Source organism: Propithecus coquereli, unplaced genomic scaffold (assembly GCF_000956105.1).
Source record: "Propithecus coquereli isolate 6110/MARCELLA unplaced genomic scaffold, Pcoq_1.0 Scaffold63, whole genome shotgun sequence".
In the NCBI taxonomy this organism is placed as follows: Eukaryota; Metazoa; Chordata; class Mammalia; order Primates; family Indriidae; genus Propithecus; species Propithecus coquereli.
Window position 1 is genome coordinate 2,847,145 of NW_012152285.1, and position 21,425 is coordinate 2,868,569.

Consider the following 21,425-nt stretch of genomic DNA (forward strand, 5'->3'; position numbering starts at 1 on the left):
CCAGGAAAGGAAACAAAACAGGATCTCGGCCGGGCACGGTGGCTCATGCCTGTAATCCTAACACTCTGGGAGGCCAAGGTGGGAGGATCGCTTGAGCTCAGAAGTTCAAGACCATCCTGAGCAAGAGCGAGACCCCGTCTCTACTAAAAATAGAAAGAGATTAGCCAGACAACTAAAAGTATATAGAAAAAAATTAGCCAGGCATGGTGGTACATGCCTGTAGTCCCAGCTACTCGGGAGGCTGACGCAGTAGGATTGCTTGAGCTCAGGAGTTTGAGGTTGCTGTGAGCTAGGCTGATGCCATGGCACTTCTAGCCCAGGCAACAGAGTGAGACTTTGTCTCAAAAAAAAAAAAAAAAAAAAAAAAGAAAACAGGATCTCAGCCTGAGGCTCTGAGCCTAGATAGATGATAGGTTGGAATCACAGGGAGGAAAGAAAAGTTGCTAGAAACAAAAAGAATTAAGTGGGGCACCCCAGGTCAGTGGCCTTTAGTGGAGAAACTGATTGACGTTGGCGGCAAAGGGAATGTCCCGGGCTGGTGGTGAATAGGGCCCATGCCAATCCTTGGAGGGTCCAGGACAGCAGTCAGCAAGGACAGAGCTAAGTACATATCCCACAACCTACAGGGGAGAAGCAAGACATGACAACTATCAGGGTTGGCAGGATCACCCTGGGGCACACACGCGTCTCCCAGATGGAACGTAACACACAAACCTTATTATTAAAAAACTGACCTGATCTATTTTTATTCTACCTGTCCCATGCACATGGAATCTATGCCACTATATCTGCTGAGAAAATACATTTCCAGAGGACAGGTGCCTATTATACTGGGAAATTTCTAGACTGGATTTATACTGAAGAGCCTTCAATCCCCAAAATATGCCATTGTGGGATGCTGGGCAAGTCAATAGCTTCTCCGAGCCTCAGTTATTGTTACTGAGGGAGAAGAATAAAACTAGTTATTTTAAGGGTTGATTGCATCAATGACACAATGCACATACAAAATTCTTGTTACTCAAACGTCCTCTGGTTTGGAATCTGTCTCTTGAATAGGGTGATAATGATTTTTGACAATGTGGATGAAGAAGAAAAACAGAATAAAACAGACTCTGAGTAAGCACATAATTGATGCAGCTACATACGTAGGGGGAAGAGAGAGGGGGGGAAGAGACAATCCCTGAACTCTTATCTTGCTTAACCGCTGGACAGGAATATGACAACTTATCAGCCAATTAAATAATGGGAGTGCTGTCGAAAAAAGCTGCAGTAACATGAGAGAATTCTGTCTTTATGAGTTTTATACATGAACGGAGTCTGGACAAAACACTTTCAAAAACTGAGATGTCACTGTGAGACCAAACATTCCCCAGAATATAACCCCCATGCAACTGTTTTGCTAGCTGCTGTATCCCCAGCACACAGTCTCCAACAATTCTTGGTAAATAAATGAACATAAAGACATTCTGAAGTTCCATCAGAGACTACCCTTGTGGTCTACAGCATAAGGCTAATTTATAATAAAATGAAATCACCTTAAGAAAAGGCTCTTCTGAAACTTAGAAAATAAATTTCTATTGAATAGGAACCCAGAGAGACTTGATTCATATCAAATGCTCTCTATCAAGTGCTTTTAAGAACTTAATCACAACCATCAAAGACATAAAAACAATAAAAAAAAATGTTGACAGTATCTGTGGTCATAAAGTACTTGGGGAATAGAAGAGGAAAGAGTAAGTATTTTGATCCAATCAACTTAATGTGCAAAGAAACACTGATGGAATTAAAATAGGGTAAAATGACAGATGTTAGTGGAGAGTCGAGTCTACTGGATAAAACACAAACTAAAACTGATCAAACTAGCATCTGACAGAGCAGTTGCCAATCAGCACAAAGGTTGTATCTTTGGAAATTAGATTCCAATCACAGAAGAGAAATGCTATAGATAAACTTTCTTATGTTGGCAGATACCCAGCCAATAATTAAGGTTGCCAAAACCACAGGCTTTATCAAAGGTTAAAATAAGTCTTTCCCAAAGTTATCTCTGAACATAAAATACATTATACTGGTAAACATCTAAAAATCCATCCCAGTATTGTCAGAGTATAATCTCAGAAAAGCCACACTGGAAAACTGCATCTATTCCTTCCTGCAGGATCAACAAAGCTCCTAGAAATAGTTCTAAACAGAGACGTCATGGCAGGTCCTAAGCAAGATCTGTTGTCACCAATTCCCTCCTCTAGTTCCCTCCCTTTCAGCATGGGATCAATTTTCAAAGAACCTACTCAGTGACCATTTCCATCTCACCAGTCTCTCCATAAATCTATGCAACGGTTTATGCTAGAATGTCCTATCCCATCCCCCAAATATATCTACCACTAAGCTCTCTCAATTCCACCCCACATCCCAACTGTCCAATGGCTCCTTGTCTTTTTTCTTCAAATCTTTCCACCACCAGTGGACCAATATATCCTGCAACATTTAATTCACATTTTCACAATCCGCCCCTCCCCCACCGAACTGACTTAAACTACTTTTAGGTAAATGTCTGCCCCAAAAGAAACTAGGGTAGAAAACACATATCAGGATATACACGTGACTTGACTTTGCTCTGAAGTAAAATACAGTCAAGCAAATTTCTATGATTCCCCCAAATTACTGAATGTTATTTTTCTATTAGAGTCCATATACAAATCAGGGATTCACAGAGAGACCCGAAAACCTTGTATGAGAAAGACACTGCAACAGAAGCCAGCCCTGTAGCTATAAAAGACAAGCAGCTCTAAATGTAATAGAGGCCGCAGCTTCTAGAAAGAGTTCGGCCCTTCCTACGACCCAGCACAAAATTTATTCATTGCACAAATGTGACCTGAGTCTAAGTCATGACCATCTTCTCCTTGGACTACTTACTGCAATGGTGTCCTAACCAGGCCCCTTGCTTCAACTTCTGCTTCCCTAAGTCTCTACACTGCAGCCATGGACACTCTTTTAAAATGCTAGTCTGTTCTTACTATTCTCCCCTAATGACTTAATACCGCACTTGGAATAAAACCCGAACTCTTCATCCACGGCCTAGACCTCACTGACCTCCTGTACCAGGGCTCTCCCCAACTCATTCAGCCACCCAGGCCTTTGACTGTTCCTCAGTTAAGCCTCAAAACTTTGCACTTGCTGTGTCTCCTGCCCGAACTGCTCTTCCCCAAACACTTGTATGCAATCTCTCTTATTTGACTCAGGTGTCTTCTCAACTGTCATCTCATTAGAGGCCCTCTCCAATCATTCCATCTAAAATACCACCCCTCCCCACTAACTCCAACACTTGCTAGCCCTTTATACTGCTTTATTTTTCTCCATTTCCCTCGTACTAGCTGACATATATTTATTTGTTTACTGACTGCCTTAACCTGGCCAAATATAAGGTTCATAAGAGCATCAGGGTCCTCTGCTCGTTGCAGCATCCCCAGGGTTTGTAAGTACCCAGCACTTAGTAGGTTGCTCAATAAATATGAATAGAATGAATGAATGGATGACTTTTAAATGAGCACTTTATATATGCCAGACTCTGTGCCAGGCACTGGGATATAAAGATGAATAGGATCTAGTTTTTCCTTTGAGGAACTTAAAAATCAAAAGAGACACGTAACCTAAACATCTGTACCCCCATAATATGCTAAAAAAAAAAAAAAAAAAAAAAGAGAGACACATACACAACTACCAGAATGTAGTGTGAGATGAGCTTAAAGTGTTGGAGGAAAACCGTGGAATAGCTAGAGACAAGGCAGGTCAGATTGGGAGTGGATTATGAAGGACCTAAAGCTAACGGAGTTGTTTCTCCATCTGAGCACGCGCTATGGAGTACTAAACAGGAAGGGAAAGAAGAGATGTATCTAATTTAAAATTAAAACTGACAGAACTGACAGAACTTAGTGACTATCTGGATTAAAGGAAATGAGGAGTTCTAGGTTTCTAGGAAATGACACTGGCCAGACAAGAGGAAGAACAAGTTGGTGGAAAAAGATAAATCCAGTTTTAGACAAATTGAGCCTGAGGTACCTGTGATCATCATACTAAGTCATAATGATTTCTCTGCTGACTTGGAAACTCTACAGTCCCCTTACTTGGCTTTCACTGTCAGGTGTTTATAACGTCCAATAGAGCTGAGCCACACGTATCACACATAGGTGCCACCTTGTTAGCCATGATTTAGCCATGCACGAATAGTCTTTAAGTCTTCAGGCTTTATCAAATCTGTAAGTTTAATATATTCTTTATCATGCTTTCTTAAAACAAGGGATACCTGTTTTGCAGTGAAGTCTGACACAAATGTAGAGATTTCCCAGGAATTTTTCCTAGTCAGTGGCTTGAAAGTCCAATTCTAAATGGGAGACAACATTATTTACAATTTTAAAAACCAAAAAAAGTTCTCAAGGACAGGTATTATTGTTGCTTTCCACTTCAAAATGTCATGGAAATCCCATGTGGATATATGTATATATAAACATATACATACAGGCATGAGGGGGAGATATTAAGAATGAAAGGAGGGGAAAAAGTAAATTTAAGTACAAAAAATCAAAACCTATGTTTGACAGTGAAGGACAATTATATACAACACAGGGATAAAACCAAATGTCACAACGTCACAAATTCAGCATCAAGGTTTTCCAGCACCTCAAACATTGGTTAAGGTATTTGTTCTTAGGCGATCCTGGCCAAATTCCAGTGATCTCATTTCTCAGTAAGCCATCTCTACAGTTCCATCCTCTGGTTCTCCTCTAAAATGTAGAAGAGGCTGAAGTGAGAAGGGATTGGCTGATGTTTTTTTTAAGGGCTCCAGGCCTCTTAGAATCAAAGTAAAATGCCCCATTGGAAATTACTGTCCAAACAGGCTTAATTCTGAGGAGCTGTGTAACATGGGATCCTTAGTGGCAAAGCTCCTATGGAGGTCGTAGAAAGGTCAAGACTCAGAAGAGTTAAACACAGAAAGAGGGAGAGATTAACTCTCTGTTAAACAGAATAATCCCATAACCAGAAGGATCCCTTTCTCCAAAATGCCAGATAAATACAATGGCTACACCACAATAACCAATTAACTAGAAACAAGGGGTCTCTCTGACACTACAAAAGATTTTCTTTTCTTTATGAGAGCCAGGGAAAGGTAGTTCATCCACACTCACTGCTTGACATGTCATCTGTATCCTTCTTCCTACCTCTTACATGCCTAGTAGGCCACAGATGCTGACGAGACGTCACAAGGAGAGAGATGGGAAGCCAGGGATAAATCCCAGCAGAGTAACAGGGTAGGAAGATGCTTAGGGTTATCAGACAACAGTCTGCTTCCATTTCCCACATTCCTATCCATCAGAGTTGGAAATCAGAGAGGACTTTAAAGAATCCTTAGTTGGATGCATTCTGGATAAAAACAGTCTGAAGCTAATAAAATTCAAACATAATTAGTTTATCCAATAATGTTAGAATCAAATAAAACACAGTTGTATAGGACAACAGAAATAATCTAGACTGAGAGGCCTGTTTTATTTGTGATAAAAACAAGGCTCCTAATATTTCAGGATTTGCCCACACCAGCATGTTAGGTCATGACTGCCTGCATGCTAATACTAGGTTAATTTTGTCCAAGACACAAATCAACAATTTTACTGCTGTTGAATAATTTAAATGTATAAATGACTATAGTATTGGAAATAAGTACCAGGAAAATACAAAATTAGAAAGCTTAAAAATAAACAGATTTGAGGAAAATTCCTTGCTAGGAAAAATATACAAATATACAGTTAGGACACTCTCTTAGAACACGAATAAAATTACTTAAAAGTAACAGTTCTGTGAAAGATTTGGATTTATCCATGTTATGACTTACTCAAAATTATATGCTGGGGCAGTAAATTATTTGCTTGCATGTAAGAATTTTGATGAAAAACCAGAAAACTCACAGAAACAAAACAACAAACATCAAGAAAAACCAGGAAGCAAAATTTGAGCTGACCTTGCCTTTGTAAAGGTAAAGTACTGCATTTTTTCCCAATGGGTTTTTAGGAAAAAAAGTTTAAAAGTCAAAAAGGCTGGGAATGGTGGCTCATGCCTGTAATCCTAGCACTTTGGCAGGCTGAGGTGGAAGAACTGCTTGAGCTCAGGAATTCAACACAAGCCTGAGCAAGAACGAGATCCTGTCTCTACAAAAAAATAGAAAAATTAGCCAGGCATGGTGGCGCACACCTGTAGTCCCAGTTGCTCAGGAGGCTGAGGCAGGAGGACTGCTTGAGCTCAGAAGTTTGAGATTGCAGTGAGCTATGATGATGTCACTGTACTCTAGCCAGGGAAACAGAGTGACACCCTGTCTCAAAAAAAAAAAAAAAAAAATCAAAAGCAGGACTGAGGTTCAGTAGCCAAAAGAATGAAAGTATATAATAAATTCTGAGCATCTCATATTTATAAAGCCTATTCCTGTCTGCTTAGCCTTTTAAAACTAAAGCAACAAAAAAAGTCCTTCACCAAATCAAATACAGCCCAGACCATCAATTCTATTTCAAAGTTAGCTTGAACTCTAGGATTGTCAAACCAGCCCTAAACAAACACTGGCCAGTTAAATGACTTCCTTTACACTAGTTAAGACAGTCCTTCCCTGGAAAAGAGTCAGGAACTGCTTTTATTTCCATTTGCAGATACTAATGTAGAAAGTTAAAAAAAAACACAGTTCTTATAAAACGTAACAGGAAAAAAACCATCATTTCTGTCCAAGAAAGTTCAGCATGAACTCTCAAGTCTACATTTTGTTTTCTTGATTTAAGATGATTTCCTTAATACTCAACCACACTGTGGGTCATGAAATACAGTCCATCCGAGAGAAACTCAGCTCCATAACAAACCCTGCTCCAACCCCCATGCGTGGAAGCCATAAAGATGTTCCAAGAAAGGGAAAATCAGACACCAATGAAAGGGGAATGTAGGTGTTTATTGGCTGCGGGTGACCCAAGTAAATAGCCTGCCTGAGGGGTTCCATGCTGAGTTTAGAGCTTGGGATGTGAAAGCCACTTTGGATCCACCAGAAACTAAACGGGAGGTGACTACTTAAAACCTTAGGAAAGTCGAATGGGATAGCCGCATACTGCTTTAAGTGCCACACACTAGAAGGTGGGAATTCATTCAGGCTCATCCAAGTCCCACCTACCCCGAGGGTAACCTTTTCTCCACAACCCAAGCCATTCTGAATTTTATGTGTGAAACATCTTTAAATACATATTGCTAAGGTTCCAGATGTCTGACTCCGTGTGGGAAACACTATATAGCAATTCATAGTGCTTAGAGGCCAAGTGTCAACAATTTATTTAATGGGTTAATTAACCAACCAAAACTAGGTGGTTAATCTGTTGTTCAATAGCCTGTACTCTGAAGACATCAGAGGAAGACATCTGAGGATATTCCTTCTTGTTAAGTGAAAACAGAACATCATCTCTAACATTCCATCCTAGTCATCATTCTGTATGAATCTTGTACAAAACAAGCAACAAACACAGCATTTGCTTAAAGCTGCCAGAGAGTGAGTTAGTTCAGCAGGGCACATGGTTAAAAAAGAAATAAAAAAGGAATTAGTATGTGTTGATTCCAACTACTTGATAAATCTCATTTCTAAATGATAATTAGATGTCAGGAGTGCAAACCCCACAATCATTGAATCTTAGAACTTTTACTTTACTTACTTGTATTTTAAGAGCAGCCACTGAATTAACCAGAGTCCTACAAGGATCATGCCGTTAATTTCACAAATAGAAAAGGCCCACTGCACCCGGTTAAAATGGTCAAAAAATGTGTCCGGTAGTGGAGGCTGCACCTCCTTAGGAGGTACTCGTTCATGGACGACCGAGATCATCACTGTGGTGAGAACAAAACAGGAAAGTGCATAAAGAAAGGCCAGAAAAGTCTTGCCCCACTCCATAGGGTACTGGGAGCGCTCTGGCTCTGGCATGGGGATCTTTATCATCTCCTTCCTATATCCATTTGGCATTCCGTTGGGTTTCATCTTGATGCTGAAGCTGCCGTCGGGTGTGGGGACGTCTATGCCGATGCTGAGGTGCCCGTTGGCATGGCCATTCTTGTGTGCTTCCATGTGGTGTTCCATTTTCAGGGTCTCTATCATGTCTAGGAGCCGCTGCCCGTTGTCAGAGGAGACTCTGCACAAGGGGGGTTTTTTGAAATCTTCTTGGGTGAGGCTGATCAAGTCCCTGCCTGTGAAATGTTCCAGAGGCTCACAGTACTCTGGCATAGCGTTCTCCAGCAGCCAGTCTGCCACCTTCTTGGGTGACCAATACAACACTTCCTTCATGGTGCTGGCAGACAACAGGCAGGCCGAGCTCGCTCTCAGCAGGTCAGCAGCCGCCGTTCCTACAGGGCAGGGTGCTGTCTCTCCTTGGCTCACTCATCCTGCCGGGCCTCATGAGCAGTGACTTGTTTGGCAAGATGGTCAAGGAAGTTTTTAAACACCTCATGCAGCTCTCCGGGGTTCCTGAGTGCCCGAGCATTAATTCACCTCATTTTTGAATGGGATTCTTCCTTCTGTGGAGGCAAGAGAAAAAAGATCAAGATACTGGGACTTCCAAATCAACTCCCTCAAAAAGCAAAGCCTTGACACGCACAAGGAAAATGGAAAACCAGTTACTGGTGAACTCTACAGTTTTCAAACGTGTATTTATTACAGGGACCACTGATTCCCTGGTTATTAGTGTTCCGTGACAGAGAATTACTCCGTATCTGAAAATGGATAAGGTTGAAGGAGACATGTTTTACAGGATTGCCAACGGTGCATTTTCTAAGAAATAATTCAACAGTGCTTTGGACATTGCTCAAATATAGACCAATGATTCTCTTTGTCTTTATAGGCTTCCTAAGACAATTTGAAAGAATATGGCAAATTTTTTTAATCTACTATTCTATCTGGTGAAGAATGTTTAAAAATATACATAATACACAACAACTTAATAGCATAGAAGATCATAGAAGTGCTGAGCTTCAAGATCACCTGGTATAATAGAGTCTTGTACCAAAAAATCAGTAAAGCCCCTTTTCCAAATGTGCTTAAGCCCCAAATGTATGAAAGAGTTAGAAATGCAGCTGCCTGGGTGGAAGCACAGATGGAGTGAAGAGCCAAGCTCTGGCCTACTGTTGATCCTTCTATTCCCAGCCCCCGGGGTTCTGTGGAACCCCATAGTTTGAAAATAAAGAATCTGATCAAATTCCTTCATTTGTAAGTGAAGAATCTGAGATTTAGAAAGGTCAAGGAACTTGCCCACAGTCAAATGGCAGCCTGTATAGAAGAGTTACAAGTTTCTGAGTCCTAGTTCAGCGTATTTATTTATTAAAATATTTGGCCAACTATATGACGATAAACAAAAGGCATATCTGTAAGGAAGATTCTAAGGCAGGATTCAAAATTTCATAAATTTATAAATATATATAAATAATGTATATATTATAAGCACAATCATGGCTAACTAATACAGGCAGAGCATCTCTAATCCAAAAATCCAAAATCCAAGATGCTCCAACATCCAAAACTTTTTGAACGCCAACATGACATGCAAAGAAAACGGTCGTTGGAGCATTTAGGATTTTAGATTTTTGGATTAGGGGTGCTCAACCGGATGAATTATGGAGGCAAGAGAAAAAAGATATTCCAAAATATGGGGGGAAAAAAGTATCTGAAATCCAAAACACTTTTGGTCCCAAGCATTTGGGGTAAGGAATATTCAACCTATACAACACTGCATAAAACAAGTGGAAAGAAATATAGGACATATTAACTGAAGCTATACTTGATAGTTCTGGGGGTATTTCCTATTTTTCTCCCATCTATTTTTCTTTAATAGGCACATATTACTTTTATAATGAGCATTTAAAATAAAAAGAAAACTTAAAAACAAAAGACCTAATACTAAAAAAAAGCATCATAGTTAATGAAGCATGGCCTTCGGCACAACGCAGAGCACAGTTCCACTCTCAGCATCGCCCATGTATACATAACCCATTATGTGAGCTTCAGCTTACTCACCTATAAAATGGGATGATGATAATGAAGTATTTCTTTCATAGGGTTGTTGTCAGTACGTAACTAAGAAACCAGATATGAAAGTTGACAAAATATAACCTAGCTCAAAAAGCAGTGATTTTCAAAGGGTCTCTGTTGGCGTCCATATCCTTTTTTTTTTCCCTTCTCAAACTGTCTATCATATCCAAAAGCCACTGTCCACTATCTCTCACTAGGAAAAAGCCCCACCAATGGACTATTTTTTTCCTCAAATGATGAATGTTGTGTTAATTGCAAAAAGCTTGCACAGATCTGGGGGTTTAAGAGCTGAAAATTACTGATGATACTGTTTCCCTAAGTAAGTTTCTATAGAATAATAATCTGATAAAATGTTTCATGCTTTAAAAAAAAAACTCTGTAGGCAAATAAGCCTAGGAACTGCACACTATAATCTCTCTCCTGGGGACAGCAGTACACACCAGGATGTTAAAAGCTCAAGACAGTCTTCCAGTAAAAAAACTACTACCAGGATTTCTCAAATTGACTTCATCAAGGCTGTCCTACTCCCTGCCCTTTTTTCTACTGGATTCATCTCTACTGAACCCCAAAATCTGTCTCGGGAATGAGGATGGAATGAAGATGGTCTGTTCCCAGTTTTCTAGTCCAAATGATAACCAGTCAAATGGCAATAATAGCTTTAAAAGATATTCCAGACCCTGCAAAAGAACAGGGCATTCCCTTTTCTGAACATCTGCATTCCGTGCACCGTCCGTATCACACCCTCTCGTGATTAAGTGTCTGTCTAGACCACCCCCTCCAAAGCCCACGAGTCAGTGCGGAAGAACTACAACCTCAGAAGGTGCTCAATCAATACCTGCTCAATATCTTCAGAAATATTTCTTAGATCTAGCAACATATAGATGGTTTAATGGAAAACAAACCTCCTAAAAATGTCACCAATATTGAAAACTGCTTTAAAACGATTTGGATGGGCAAGAAGAAAAAGACAGGCATTCTCCAGAAAGAAATATAAAACCAAAGTGAATCTCTGACCACTTAAAAACCACTGCAGAGGAATTTCAATTGCCACCAGTACTGCCCAGAGAGTGTTGAGAAGACACACACGCCGAATGGGAGTTCTGGCAAGAGGTTGTGCAGGAGAGGGGATCTCCATGGCATCAGATCCAAGGCCTCTCCTCAAATACTCCTCAGCTGAAGTAGGACAACAGCCAACAGAACCCTCAACATCTTGAAGTGGTTATGAGGACTCTTAAGAAAAGTCCTCAACCGAGTGTTCAGGCTCAAGGGAAATGACCACAGCCTTTTCATCTAAGTTCTGCATTTTCCCCCTTGCCCAACCCAGGAAGTCGGCCAGGATGGGAAACCCCCTCAGAACCATAGAGACCAGACCAAGGCCAAGGTGTTATTTCACTTCTCTCTGATGGGAGAAACAGTCACATCATCTCCTCTTAAGAGATAATAAACCTTAAAACAGAAAAAAAAAAAAAAAATCAAATGGTAGAAGAAAATTTAATATAAGCATTCACCTAAATGAAGGAACACTAATCTTGCAAAGGCAAGCCCAGCAGGTAGTTTCTGAGAGCCAGAGAGACTCTTGAAGGGATGGCAAAAAAAAAATTAATGGCTTTCATTAATTAACCGGGACAAAAAAAATCATTCCCTCCTTAAGAGAACCCTGTGCTTCCCATCAACTTGGAATTGTCCACCACTCCTCTTCAACAGTCCAGATTCTTCCCTTAGTCTTTAAGGTCCTCCTCTGCAAAGCCTTACCTGGCCACTCCACTTTGCAATTCTTTGAATTTCTACCTGAATTCCTCACACCATGAATCTCTGTGACACACAATATAATTTAACAGTCTTGTATTGCCTGGTGTGTAGAAAGAGCACTAGCCATGTGAGTTGACGAGCCTGCATTTGAGACCCAGCTCGGCTACTTCCCTTCTTGACAAAGTCCTTCAACCTTGCCAAGCCTCAGTTTCCTCTGGAAAATGGCATTAACAACTACCATGTCTATCTCCACACAGGCTCCTACTGCTGTGAGGATCCAATCATGTAAAAATAATACAAGCTATTAATTACTCCAAGAAGTATGCCCTGGTCTTTTTTAATATCCTACTTCTTTTCTAATGCCCAGCTGGGCCCATGGTGACATTTCATAAATATTTACCAAAGCTGCCACTTCCAAATGACATTTTTAAAGCCCCATAATTCTGACACACATGAGTAAAGCTAACCTTCCAAATTTCGTGAGGAAATAAATCTTTATTTTTCAAACAAGTTTTGAAGCTTGAAACTAACAGCAGGCATATTGTTTTCCTGCAGCTGATGCTGCAATCGTGCAAAAGGGGAAAAGCTCACAGCTATGAAAGTGAATTGTTGGACAGCTACTCAGTGTTTCAAAGGCCACTGCTAAAAGATGGAGACTTACTCAGAGACCCTAGAGCCCAGGGGTAGAGGGAAAGATGAGAGTTACTTTCCCTAGGATTCACACACTCAATTTAGAATATATTGTGGTGTTTTTGAAAAGGGAAAGGCAAAGTGTTTTCACATCTAGGCCCAAAAGACTGTATGTGAGCCTGGGATCAGAAAACAAACTACCACCATCACCTGGAAAAGCTATCTGGAATCCATTATTGGGAGAATGTTAAAAAAAAATAACATGCAGCCCAAATTATTAGACTTATTTCTCAGAACTGGGAAGAAATAATAGAGTAAAAACTGCATATAAATTCATTACCCCAAAATATTACAAAATTCATGAGACGGAAGAGATGCTTAAACTCTCATTCGTCTGTAATTTTTGGAAATAACTAAAGTTTGGTGAGACTGTGATTGGTCTAAAACTTCATATATAGCAAAAAGTTGGCCTTGGGGCTAGATTGAGACCCAGGATGCTTTTCAGGCTTCTCTCTGCAAAATATTCAATGGCCTCACTGATTTGATAATGTATTAAGGATAGTCTAAAAAATCTTTTTAAAACACAGTGGTGTCCATTAGGATAAAAGGCAAGAACAACAGTACATATTCATTATAGTTTCTAAACACAGCAGGATTTTCTATCTGGCCTGAACTTAGTAAAAAATAAATCTGCTAAATTAAATTTGGCTCCAATTCTTAAAATAGATATTTTAGTCTTTAATATTATAAAAGCCATCAGATAATACGCCATGACACTGTATAAACTATTTATAGTTAATTATCAAAGCCAGGCAGGTCTCTAAAACAGAAAAATGAGTTAAAGTAATTATTCTGGTAATGAAAAACATTAATTAAGCAAAATCACTAAGTAAATCATTTATGAACATTTGTTTACCCTTCCTCAAAAAGAATCTATTATCTTGCCACCTGACATTGTTTAAAAATAAGACAGGGTTGTATTATCAAAAATCTACCATATGAAGTATTCACCAGATACAACTTTAAGAATTAGAATATCACAAAATGCACGATACAACTAGACATGGAGCAATTGCTCAGAAAATCCACGTTCTAATATTCTATCCCTGACTTGTGCTCCAACCCTAGTACCTCAGTTTCCTGGTACTAGGTACTATTTCATATTACGAAATAATTTATTCCATCTGCTCATTCCATTTGCTTTCCAAAGCAATATATAAAAATGTAAGAAATTATTATACTGAATGTAATTTATTCTTTCCTTGAAGATTCAATAGACTTTTTAAATAAGTGCCATGAAATTAAGAATTGAATTGTTATGATTTTTTTAAGACATGATGGACCCAAGATTGAACAAACAAGCTGGCATGTCAGCAAAGAGACTAACAAGAACCTATAGGGTTTCAGATGTCTCTGAATGCTGATAATGACAAACGAAAGTAGGAAGTAGCACATACATAATTAGTCTTATATAGTGAACTACACTTTCTGTTTCACATATCAAATCTCTAAAAACAAAAGCAAAAGTAACATGGAGTATATTCATGATTTTACTTTAATAGCTTATTACCAAGTTAATGCAAGATCAAAATTTGGTGGGCAGGTAGCATTGAATCCAAACTTTATAACTTCAAACTGAGTTTTCAGTATTTTCTAATTTCTCTGATGAACACTTATTACTCGTGTTTATAAGGGGAAAAATATTTATACAAATCAAGAATTGATATTAGTTTATTATGAAACAGACTGGCTTTTTGGAAAAACTTCAAGTTCAGAAAAAGTCCTTTAAATCTACAAGAGCTTTCCATGAAAGTCAATACTATCTAATTGACCTTTTAAGGCAGTGCAGCCCAATGAAATACTCATGAGATAGGTGTTTAATTCTTCTCTAATTTGGATAGCTCCTCAATGCTTTTCCCCAAACCAATCTAATAAGCGGTAGATTTTTTTAATTTAGCATTTGAAGGGTTGAGTTAAATACGCAAAGTTCATAAAATTGTATATATTTGAAGAACAAAAATGGTTAGATAACAAGAACATAGTTTCAGCTGAAAGATCTACATATTTATTTCAATCTACAGTTGAGGAAATTTTAGAAGATTACTTTTGATGCCTTAACCTTTAAATTGTCCTTTATTTTAAATTGCTATTACCTGCAGTGCTCACAATTCCACAGTCCAACTCTGAGCAAATGAAACCATCCCTTATGAAACGGGCCCTTCACCTAAGTGTGTGTTGACCTACTTTGCTTAGATATGAGAGGAAGGGCCTGCTGAAGTGTACATATTTGCCTTTTCATCCACTTAGGCTGTTAGACATTAGGCTGTAGAGGAGCCTCATTTAATGACATCTTCTGGTCTCTTCCACACTTTATTTAATAAACTTAGATTTCACAATATCTGAAATATATTCCTTCTCAATAGCTGCCTGTGGTAACGAACCCAATTGATAGCCTCTCTTTCTATGCCTCCACCCCAGAATGACGCATTCCAATATAGCAGCTTTCAATGTTCTAGAAGAGACAATATTTGGTAGACAAAATAGATATGACACAATGACAAAGAAACCAGCCATGTCAACTACATACCATAAATCATGTTGCTAGGTGTTCTCTAAAGGTGTGACACAGAAAACTGTTTTATTCCTTTCACAGAGAGTCCTTCCACCAGCAACATCAGCTAATTCTGCATTCCCCTACCCTGGCCATTCATTTGAGTCATTTCATGATGGAATGTTTGTAAATATTTAGTGATCGGAAAATCCAAAAAATCATTTATTACAGCAAAAAAGTAGAAACAATCTAAAAATTCTACAGTGGAAATTGATTAAATACATTATACAACAGAATATTAAGCTTCCACTAAAAATTGTACTGTATCGATATTTCTATATCTATAGTGATATTTATATTTATAGTTTTGCCATGTAAATAAACAGTTTACAAAACAGAATGATATAATTTTTGTAAACACATGTGTTACAAATATCCACAGGAAAAAAGTCTAGATGGTATACATCAACTTCATAATTCTTACCTTTGTGTAACAGAATTATAACTTCTGTTTCATTTTTTCAGTATTTTCTGATTTCTCTGATAAACATATATTACTTGTGTTTAGAAGGGGAAAAGGGTTGTTTTTCTTTCAAGCATATGCTATGTTTTCAAACATGTAGACTGCATTGTAAAATTAAAAATAAATGCTGCTTCTTACATTAGCTTTCTTTAAAAACATGAAATGAGCCTGCAGATTTCTCTAAATAATTGGAACCTTTGCCTTCTATATATAATTAAGTTCCCAAATTCTTCATATTCCCAAAACATAATGGTTCAGGAATGTGAGCCAAACCGCCAATAAAGAGGAAGCTGAAATTCAAACCCAAGTGCATAAGGAAATTCCAGTCTCAGATGTTTCCCATCATTCCAGGAAGAAAACAACAACAAACCACCAGAATTCCAACTGTTCTAGCACCTAGGTTTTCTTCAATATCTAGCCACCTAGGCTACTGCAAAATAGAAAGGACCATGTGAAAACTCCACCTGCTGTCATTACAATAAGGAAACCTTTACATAGCTCTACTGACAAGTAATCACTACGGTTTTCCCATGGGAATTCATTCTTAGAACTCAATTACCAGAAACTCCAGAGATAATCTAGTCCCACTCAACTGATTAACTGCCTGAGTATGAACCAGCGAGGCTATTTTAACATTTGCCTGGTTAATCTGCGGAGCTTGGACACAGATTCACTGTAGCAGCACTCAAGAATGTAGGACATACTCAATGTTTCCAGATTCCATTAGCTCTCACCCGAGCCGATGTGCGCTGTGCTGATTTCATCTGCCCGAGAAGCCTGGGAAAGGCTAACCTAGGCTCTTCATTTCTATCATACAACACTCCATTCCTTTCCTTTCTCCCCATTCTCTTTAAAATGAGAGCCCAAATCCTTCTAATTTACTGCTCATTTATTTGGAATAAAAACATTATGTGCACTTTGGTATCCATCATAAATTAGGACTGTTAAAAAAAACTCAGATGGATTAGGAAAAGGATGGGGACAATGATTTACTATCTTCTGTTTTTAAGAAACTTCAATGCCGTATTCTAGGGCATACTGGCAGTGCCCAGCTTACTTAAACTGTCTCAGTTTACTCATCTATGAAGTCGAAGTAATCATGTATTCCTATAAAGCTATAAGAAAGTTTAGAAATCTGACATGGAATTTAGTAGGTGCATAAAAACAGCTTTTCAAAGCATCTGGGGAAGAAGATTAGATCCTTCTTCTTTTGCTCCCTTTCCTGCAGAAAATCCAATAGTGTTCACTCGAGGCACTGGGATGGGTATGGGGGTGGCAACTGGAGGCTGGGGATGGTGGCAGAGCCAGCGTCGGAGGAGAGGAATGCGGTCACCCTACCCTCCATGCCGTGGTCTCTCCTCATACCTCCGGGATAAGCAAGTGTAAATTTAAAAGGCTTTCCAAGGAAGTCATTCGACCATGCCCTCAACTTCACATGCCTTCAGGGACCAGGCATATAAAGTCAACCTGGGTTGCAGAGAATATGAAATGGCAAGGACTGTGGCAAACAGGATAGGGCAATTCATACCCAATGCAGTTAGAGTTCAATTTTTGTTAATGGCAAAACGAACCAAACAAAATACATGCAGGGTGAACCTGGCCCATGGGATTGCCTCTTTGCAACGTCATCGTTCTCTCATCCATTATGTCTAGCCCACCACAAATTCCCAGAGATCCTACCTTGAAGGTTCTCTCAAATCTGTTCCCCTTTTCCTATCCCCATTTGCTTCTGCCTTAGTTTCTGCCTCCAGCCTGGCTCTGCTGCAACGCCCTGCCATACTGCTTTCAGATGGGCCTTTCCAGGGCATAGTCTGATCTCCCCACTTGATGTTCAAGGCCTCTGGTGGCTCCCACAGCTCTCAGGATGATGTCCAGACTCCCTGGCTTCGCCCCACCACAGGCCTTCCATCACACAGCCTATTTCTTTACCCTGACCTTTCAGCCTTCCCCTATAAGCCCTGGGCCTGTGTTATACCCATACTCCAGTGGTTCGGTAGATTTCCTCACAAATCAGTCATAGCATACACCTCACAAGTTGTTCTTTTTGTCTGGAATATTCTTCCCACCTTACACCCTCATTCTTTCATGGTTACCACCTTCCAAAAGCCCAGTCGCACTTGCATTGCAATCTCAGGGCCTAATACATAGTGCACATTTAATAGATGTTTATTGACTATATGACTAAATGAGAATGCAAAGGAAATGGCTTATGCAGAACATGGACCCAGTGATATGTGTCTTCTTTATACATCAAGTGTATAAAAATCTACATAAAATATAACAGCTGAAATTTTAATAGCATAATCGGTTTCAAAATAAAGAAAAGGAACTTCCCATGTATCAAAAGAATAATCATCTCAAAGCCAGAGTGGAAAGACACACACTAACACTTATAGCCCAGAGGGGTACAGATTTGGACTCTCACATCTAGGGGTTAGGGAGGGTCTTAAGAGCCCAGTCTGGGCAGCGGCTGGAACTGAGACCTTGAATAAAGCAAGGATCACTGCAAGACCAGAAAATCTGGACCCATGAAATTGGCACACAATGATACAGAGTCCAAATTTACACTGCCTGTGTGGTCTGAGAGTACCAAACTAAGATATTAGTGTAAATACAAAAGAGGAATAAATGTAAAATAGCTCCTTGGAGGCCCCTCAACAAACAAGGGTTCACAAGACTCTCATGGAAAAAGTAATTCTGCTGAAGATGAGTAAATAATTGAAAATTATACATCGCATGAAGAAATGATTCACCATGAGGGAGATTTGGCAGGTGCAACAAACAGGAAGTTTACCAAACCATAAATTTGAGAAAATAAAACAGGTTGAAAGAGACTGTGAAGTGAGTGTACTAAAGAGATGAAACAAACAACTGAAACCATAATGAAAGAACAAGATATGATTTAAACAAAGAAAAAGGTGTGTTTAAAGAAGATAGAGGGAAAGGCTAGTTTCTCTCCTCTGTGACCCTCTGGTACCTCAGGAGGAAGGGGAGAGAGAAAAGGCTAAAGGCAGGTCAAAAGAGGAAGAGAAATCAGCAAAAATACAGACTATGTAAATGTAAAGACAATTGAAAAGTTTTTTCAAACCTCAAAGATCTCAAACAATCCAGCACCCATATCTTCTTTTTGGGGGCAAAAAGGGGAATAGAAAATAGGATCCAGTCAATTAAAAGATGAACCGGATTTCAAAAAGATATCTAACTAAATATATACATTCCTCCTTCTTTGCCTCCAAAAACTCCTCTGAAATGGTAGTGGAGAGATTAAAAAAAAAAAAAAAAAAGGATAAGAAAGTAAAAAAGGCAAAGAGAGCAGAAGAGCAGAGGGGAAAACAGCACACAATTTAGGGCTCTGGTAAGCAGATGAATTAGTGGTAACCGACCTACAGGCCTAAGACAACAGAGCCCTAAGCCAGCAAAAGGGAAAGAGACAAGAAGCAATTTGACGCATACAACAGAAGCCTTAAAAGTATGAGGACTTGTGGCATCAAGTACCTTGGAAAAGGCTGTGAAAGTGGAGCTAAAAATAGAAGGACTAGGTTGAAAGACCATTGAAAAAGTTATCTCTAGATTCTCACTTTGCACAGCTGGCAACTGCCTCGCCCAACCCCCGCCCTAAAGAAGACAGGAAATTTGTTCTCTGGGAAGGAAAAATGAAGAGCCTTTAGAACAGGGGACACCAAACACAGTTAAAAGCAGGGGTAACATGCTAGAAACAAGGGATTAAGTAAAAACTGCAAACAGATTAAGTAGGATCTGCCCTCACCCTTTACCTCATTAGGCATCCAGGATAACCTCCAGGTAAATGATCAGATAATTTTTTTTTCTGGAAACCTCAATAATTTTAAGAAAAAAACACATAAGGACACTGATCACCTTGCACTGAAACCCATATAAACCAGTTCCCCTCATGCTAAGAGCTTCCCAAGGCTTTACAGTAGTGCCTATTTTAAAGTATGAATGGACAACTAAAAAAAAAAAAAATCACTAGACATTTGAAGAAACACTCAATAAATATAAAAGCCAAAGATCAAAACAAAGAAACAAGAACTTGGAGGAAACAGACTAAGTAGGGAAATGGTAATATTAAGGAAAACTATTACTAATGTTCTCAGAGGTAAGGTATCCAACAACAAAAATGGTACAAAAAAAGGACATTTTAAAAACAAACCTCCTAGAAATTCACGGTAAATATGGAAAATTCAATAGAAACAAGAGAAAATAAAATTGAAAAAAAATTCAGATGTAGAACCAAAGATGGAAAACTGAGAGAAAAGAATAATAAAAAAGTAATCTAGAACTTCAATATCTGAATAGTGGGAGCTCAAGAAACAGCACAGAAAAAGTCAAAGATTTTAAAATCTTTTAAATCTAAAAATAATAAAAAAAAAATCATTCAAGAAAACTTCTCAGAACTAAAGGGGACACAAATTGCCAGAATGACAGAGTTCATCAAGTGTCCAAAAACAATGACTGAAAAAAATACTTTTCTGTTATTATTCCATACTAATTACTTATTTTAAAGATAAAAAAAGACCTTGAAGAATGCTCCAGCCCCATCCTGCTTCTCACCATCCTGGCTGTGTTTCCCTCCTTCTCACCCAACCAGTTTCCAGTCTCCATCCCTGACCTTCCTTACTGGAATTTCTGTCCTAACCAGAAGAGCCACTGGGGACTTACAGCACAAAGACTGTGTTCATGATAACTAAGTAGAACTCTGATCATACAATCACAACCTTGTAATAGGCAATAGTGCCTCTTTAATAGTACAGAAAGAATGAGAATAATACCACTATAAAATTTACATACCTTTTTTACACAGGAATAATTTCCTCCAGATTTTCTAAGGCAGTTCAGAGTTTAAAAATTTTTCCTTTGTCTCATACACCATCAAAATGTCCTAGAAGATTTAATATTTCAGTTTCTAAATTACTTGGTCAGATGTGTGCTGATTACTTTTACTCAGAAGCATGGCCACTTCTAATAATCTATGAACTTTGGAAGACTGACTGGGTCACCCAATCACCATACCTAACAATGATAATCAAAAGCAACTAACTTAAAGAATACTTTCGGTTGTTAAATTGCAAACTGCCTGGTGTTGGTAACACACTGATAGCAGACTGAAGGAAAAGAATACAAATTCCTGATTAATATAAAATGTTTTTAAAAATCCTATCTATATTAAAGTAAGTTTTTGCAGTCCACTGAGGATTAGAAATTCCCATTAGCTAGGTAGCCAAAAGTTTTTCCATTTCACTGAGAAAAGTCTATCAGACTACACTTATAAAAATAAATTTGACTCACTGAGGTAAAAAGAAACCTAATTTAAGGAACATGACCTTGGGGACTAACACCAAGTTTCAAAATTAGCAACAAGGCACAGGCCCAGACAGGAGAAATCAAGTTCAAGTCTATCTTCCAAAATAAATTTCTAATACTAATTTTGACAGCTAGAAAAGTTCAAAGTATTTTCAGACTAGAGAGCATGCAGAGGGGTAAATTCTAAACTGATGGCACTTAAATGTATATCCTCTGGGCATCCCTTGCCATGAAGGCACTGTTCATGTTCCCAGCCTGTTCTGTTGGCCCATACATGGCTCTCCCTGCCTACTTATCTTGGCCTCCTGGAAGTAAAAAAAGAATCAAAGATTTCAAGGAAAGCAAGTGTAGATCCACTCTACCTTTTTCTCCCCCTTCCCCCAAATGCATTAAGTTTTTTTTTTTTTTCCTGACAGCAATTACACTGATTCATAAAAATGAATATCCACCCATCAATTTATTGATTTCTCTCCACTCACCACTGACTGTGACTTCTTGGTTCTAACTAGGGTCTGCTGATTTCCCAAACTTTTGGGTCCCATCTTCACTGAGCTTCTTTATCAATTGATTGCTAG

At 38.8% G+C, this 21,425-nt stretch overlaps 1 protein-coding gene across 4 annotated transcripts in view; it reads right to left on the minus strand.

Moving 5' to 3' along the window:
* SGMS1 (sphingomyelin synthase 1) overlaps positions 1-21,425 on the minus strand; it is a 278,456-nt gene that overhangs the window by 32,619 nt on the left and 224,412 nt on the right. For all 4 annotated transcript variants that reach the window (XM_012659756.1, XM_012659757.1, XM_012659758.1 and 1 more), the window contains one exon: positions 7,716-8,568. In XM_012659756.1, coding sequence (XP_012515210.1) covers positions 7,716-8,338 — 623 coding nt within the window. In that variant the 5' untranslated portion in view covers positions 8,339-8,568. The remainder of the gene's footprint in view (positions 1-7,715; positions 8,569-21,425) is intronic.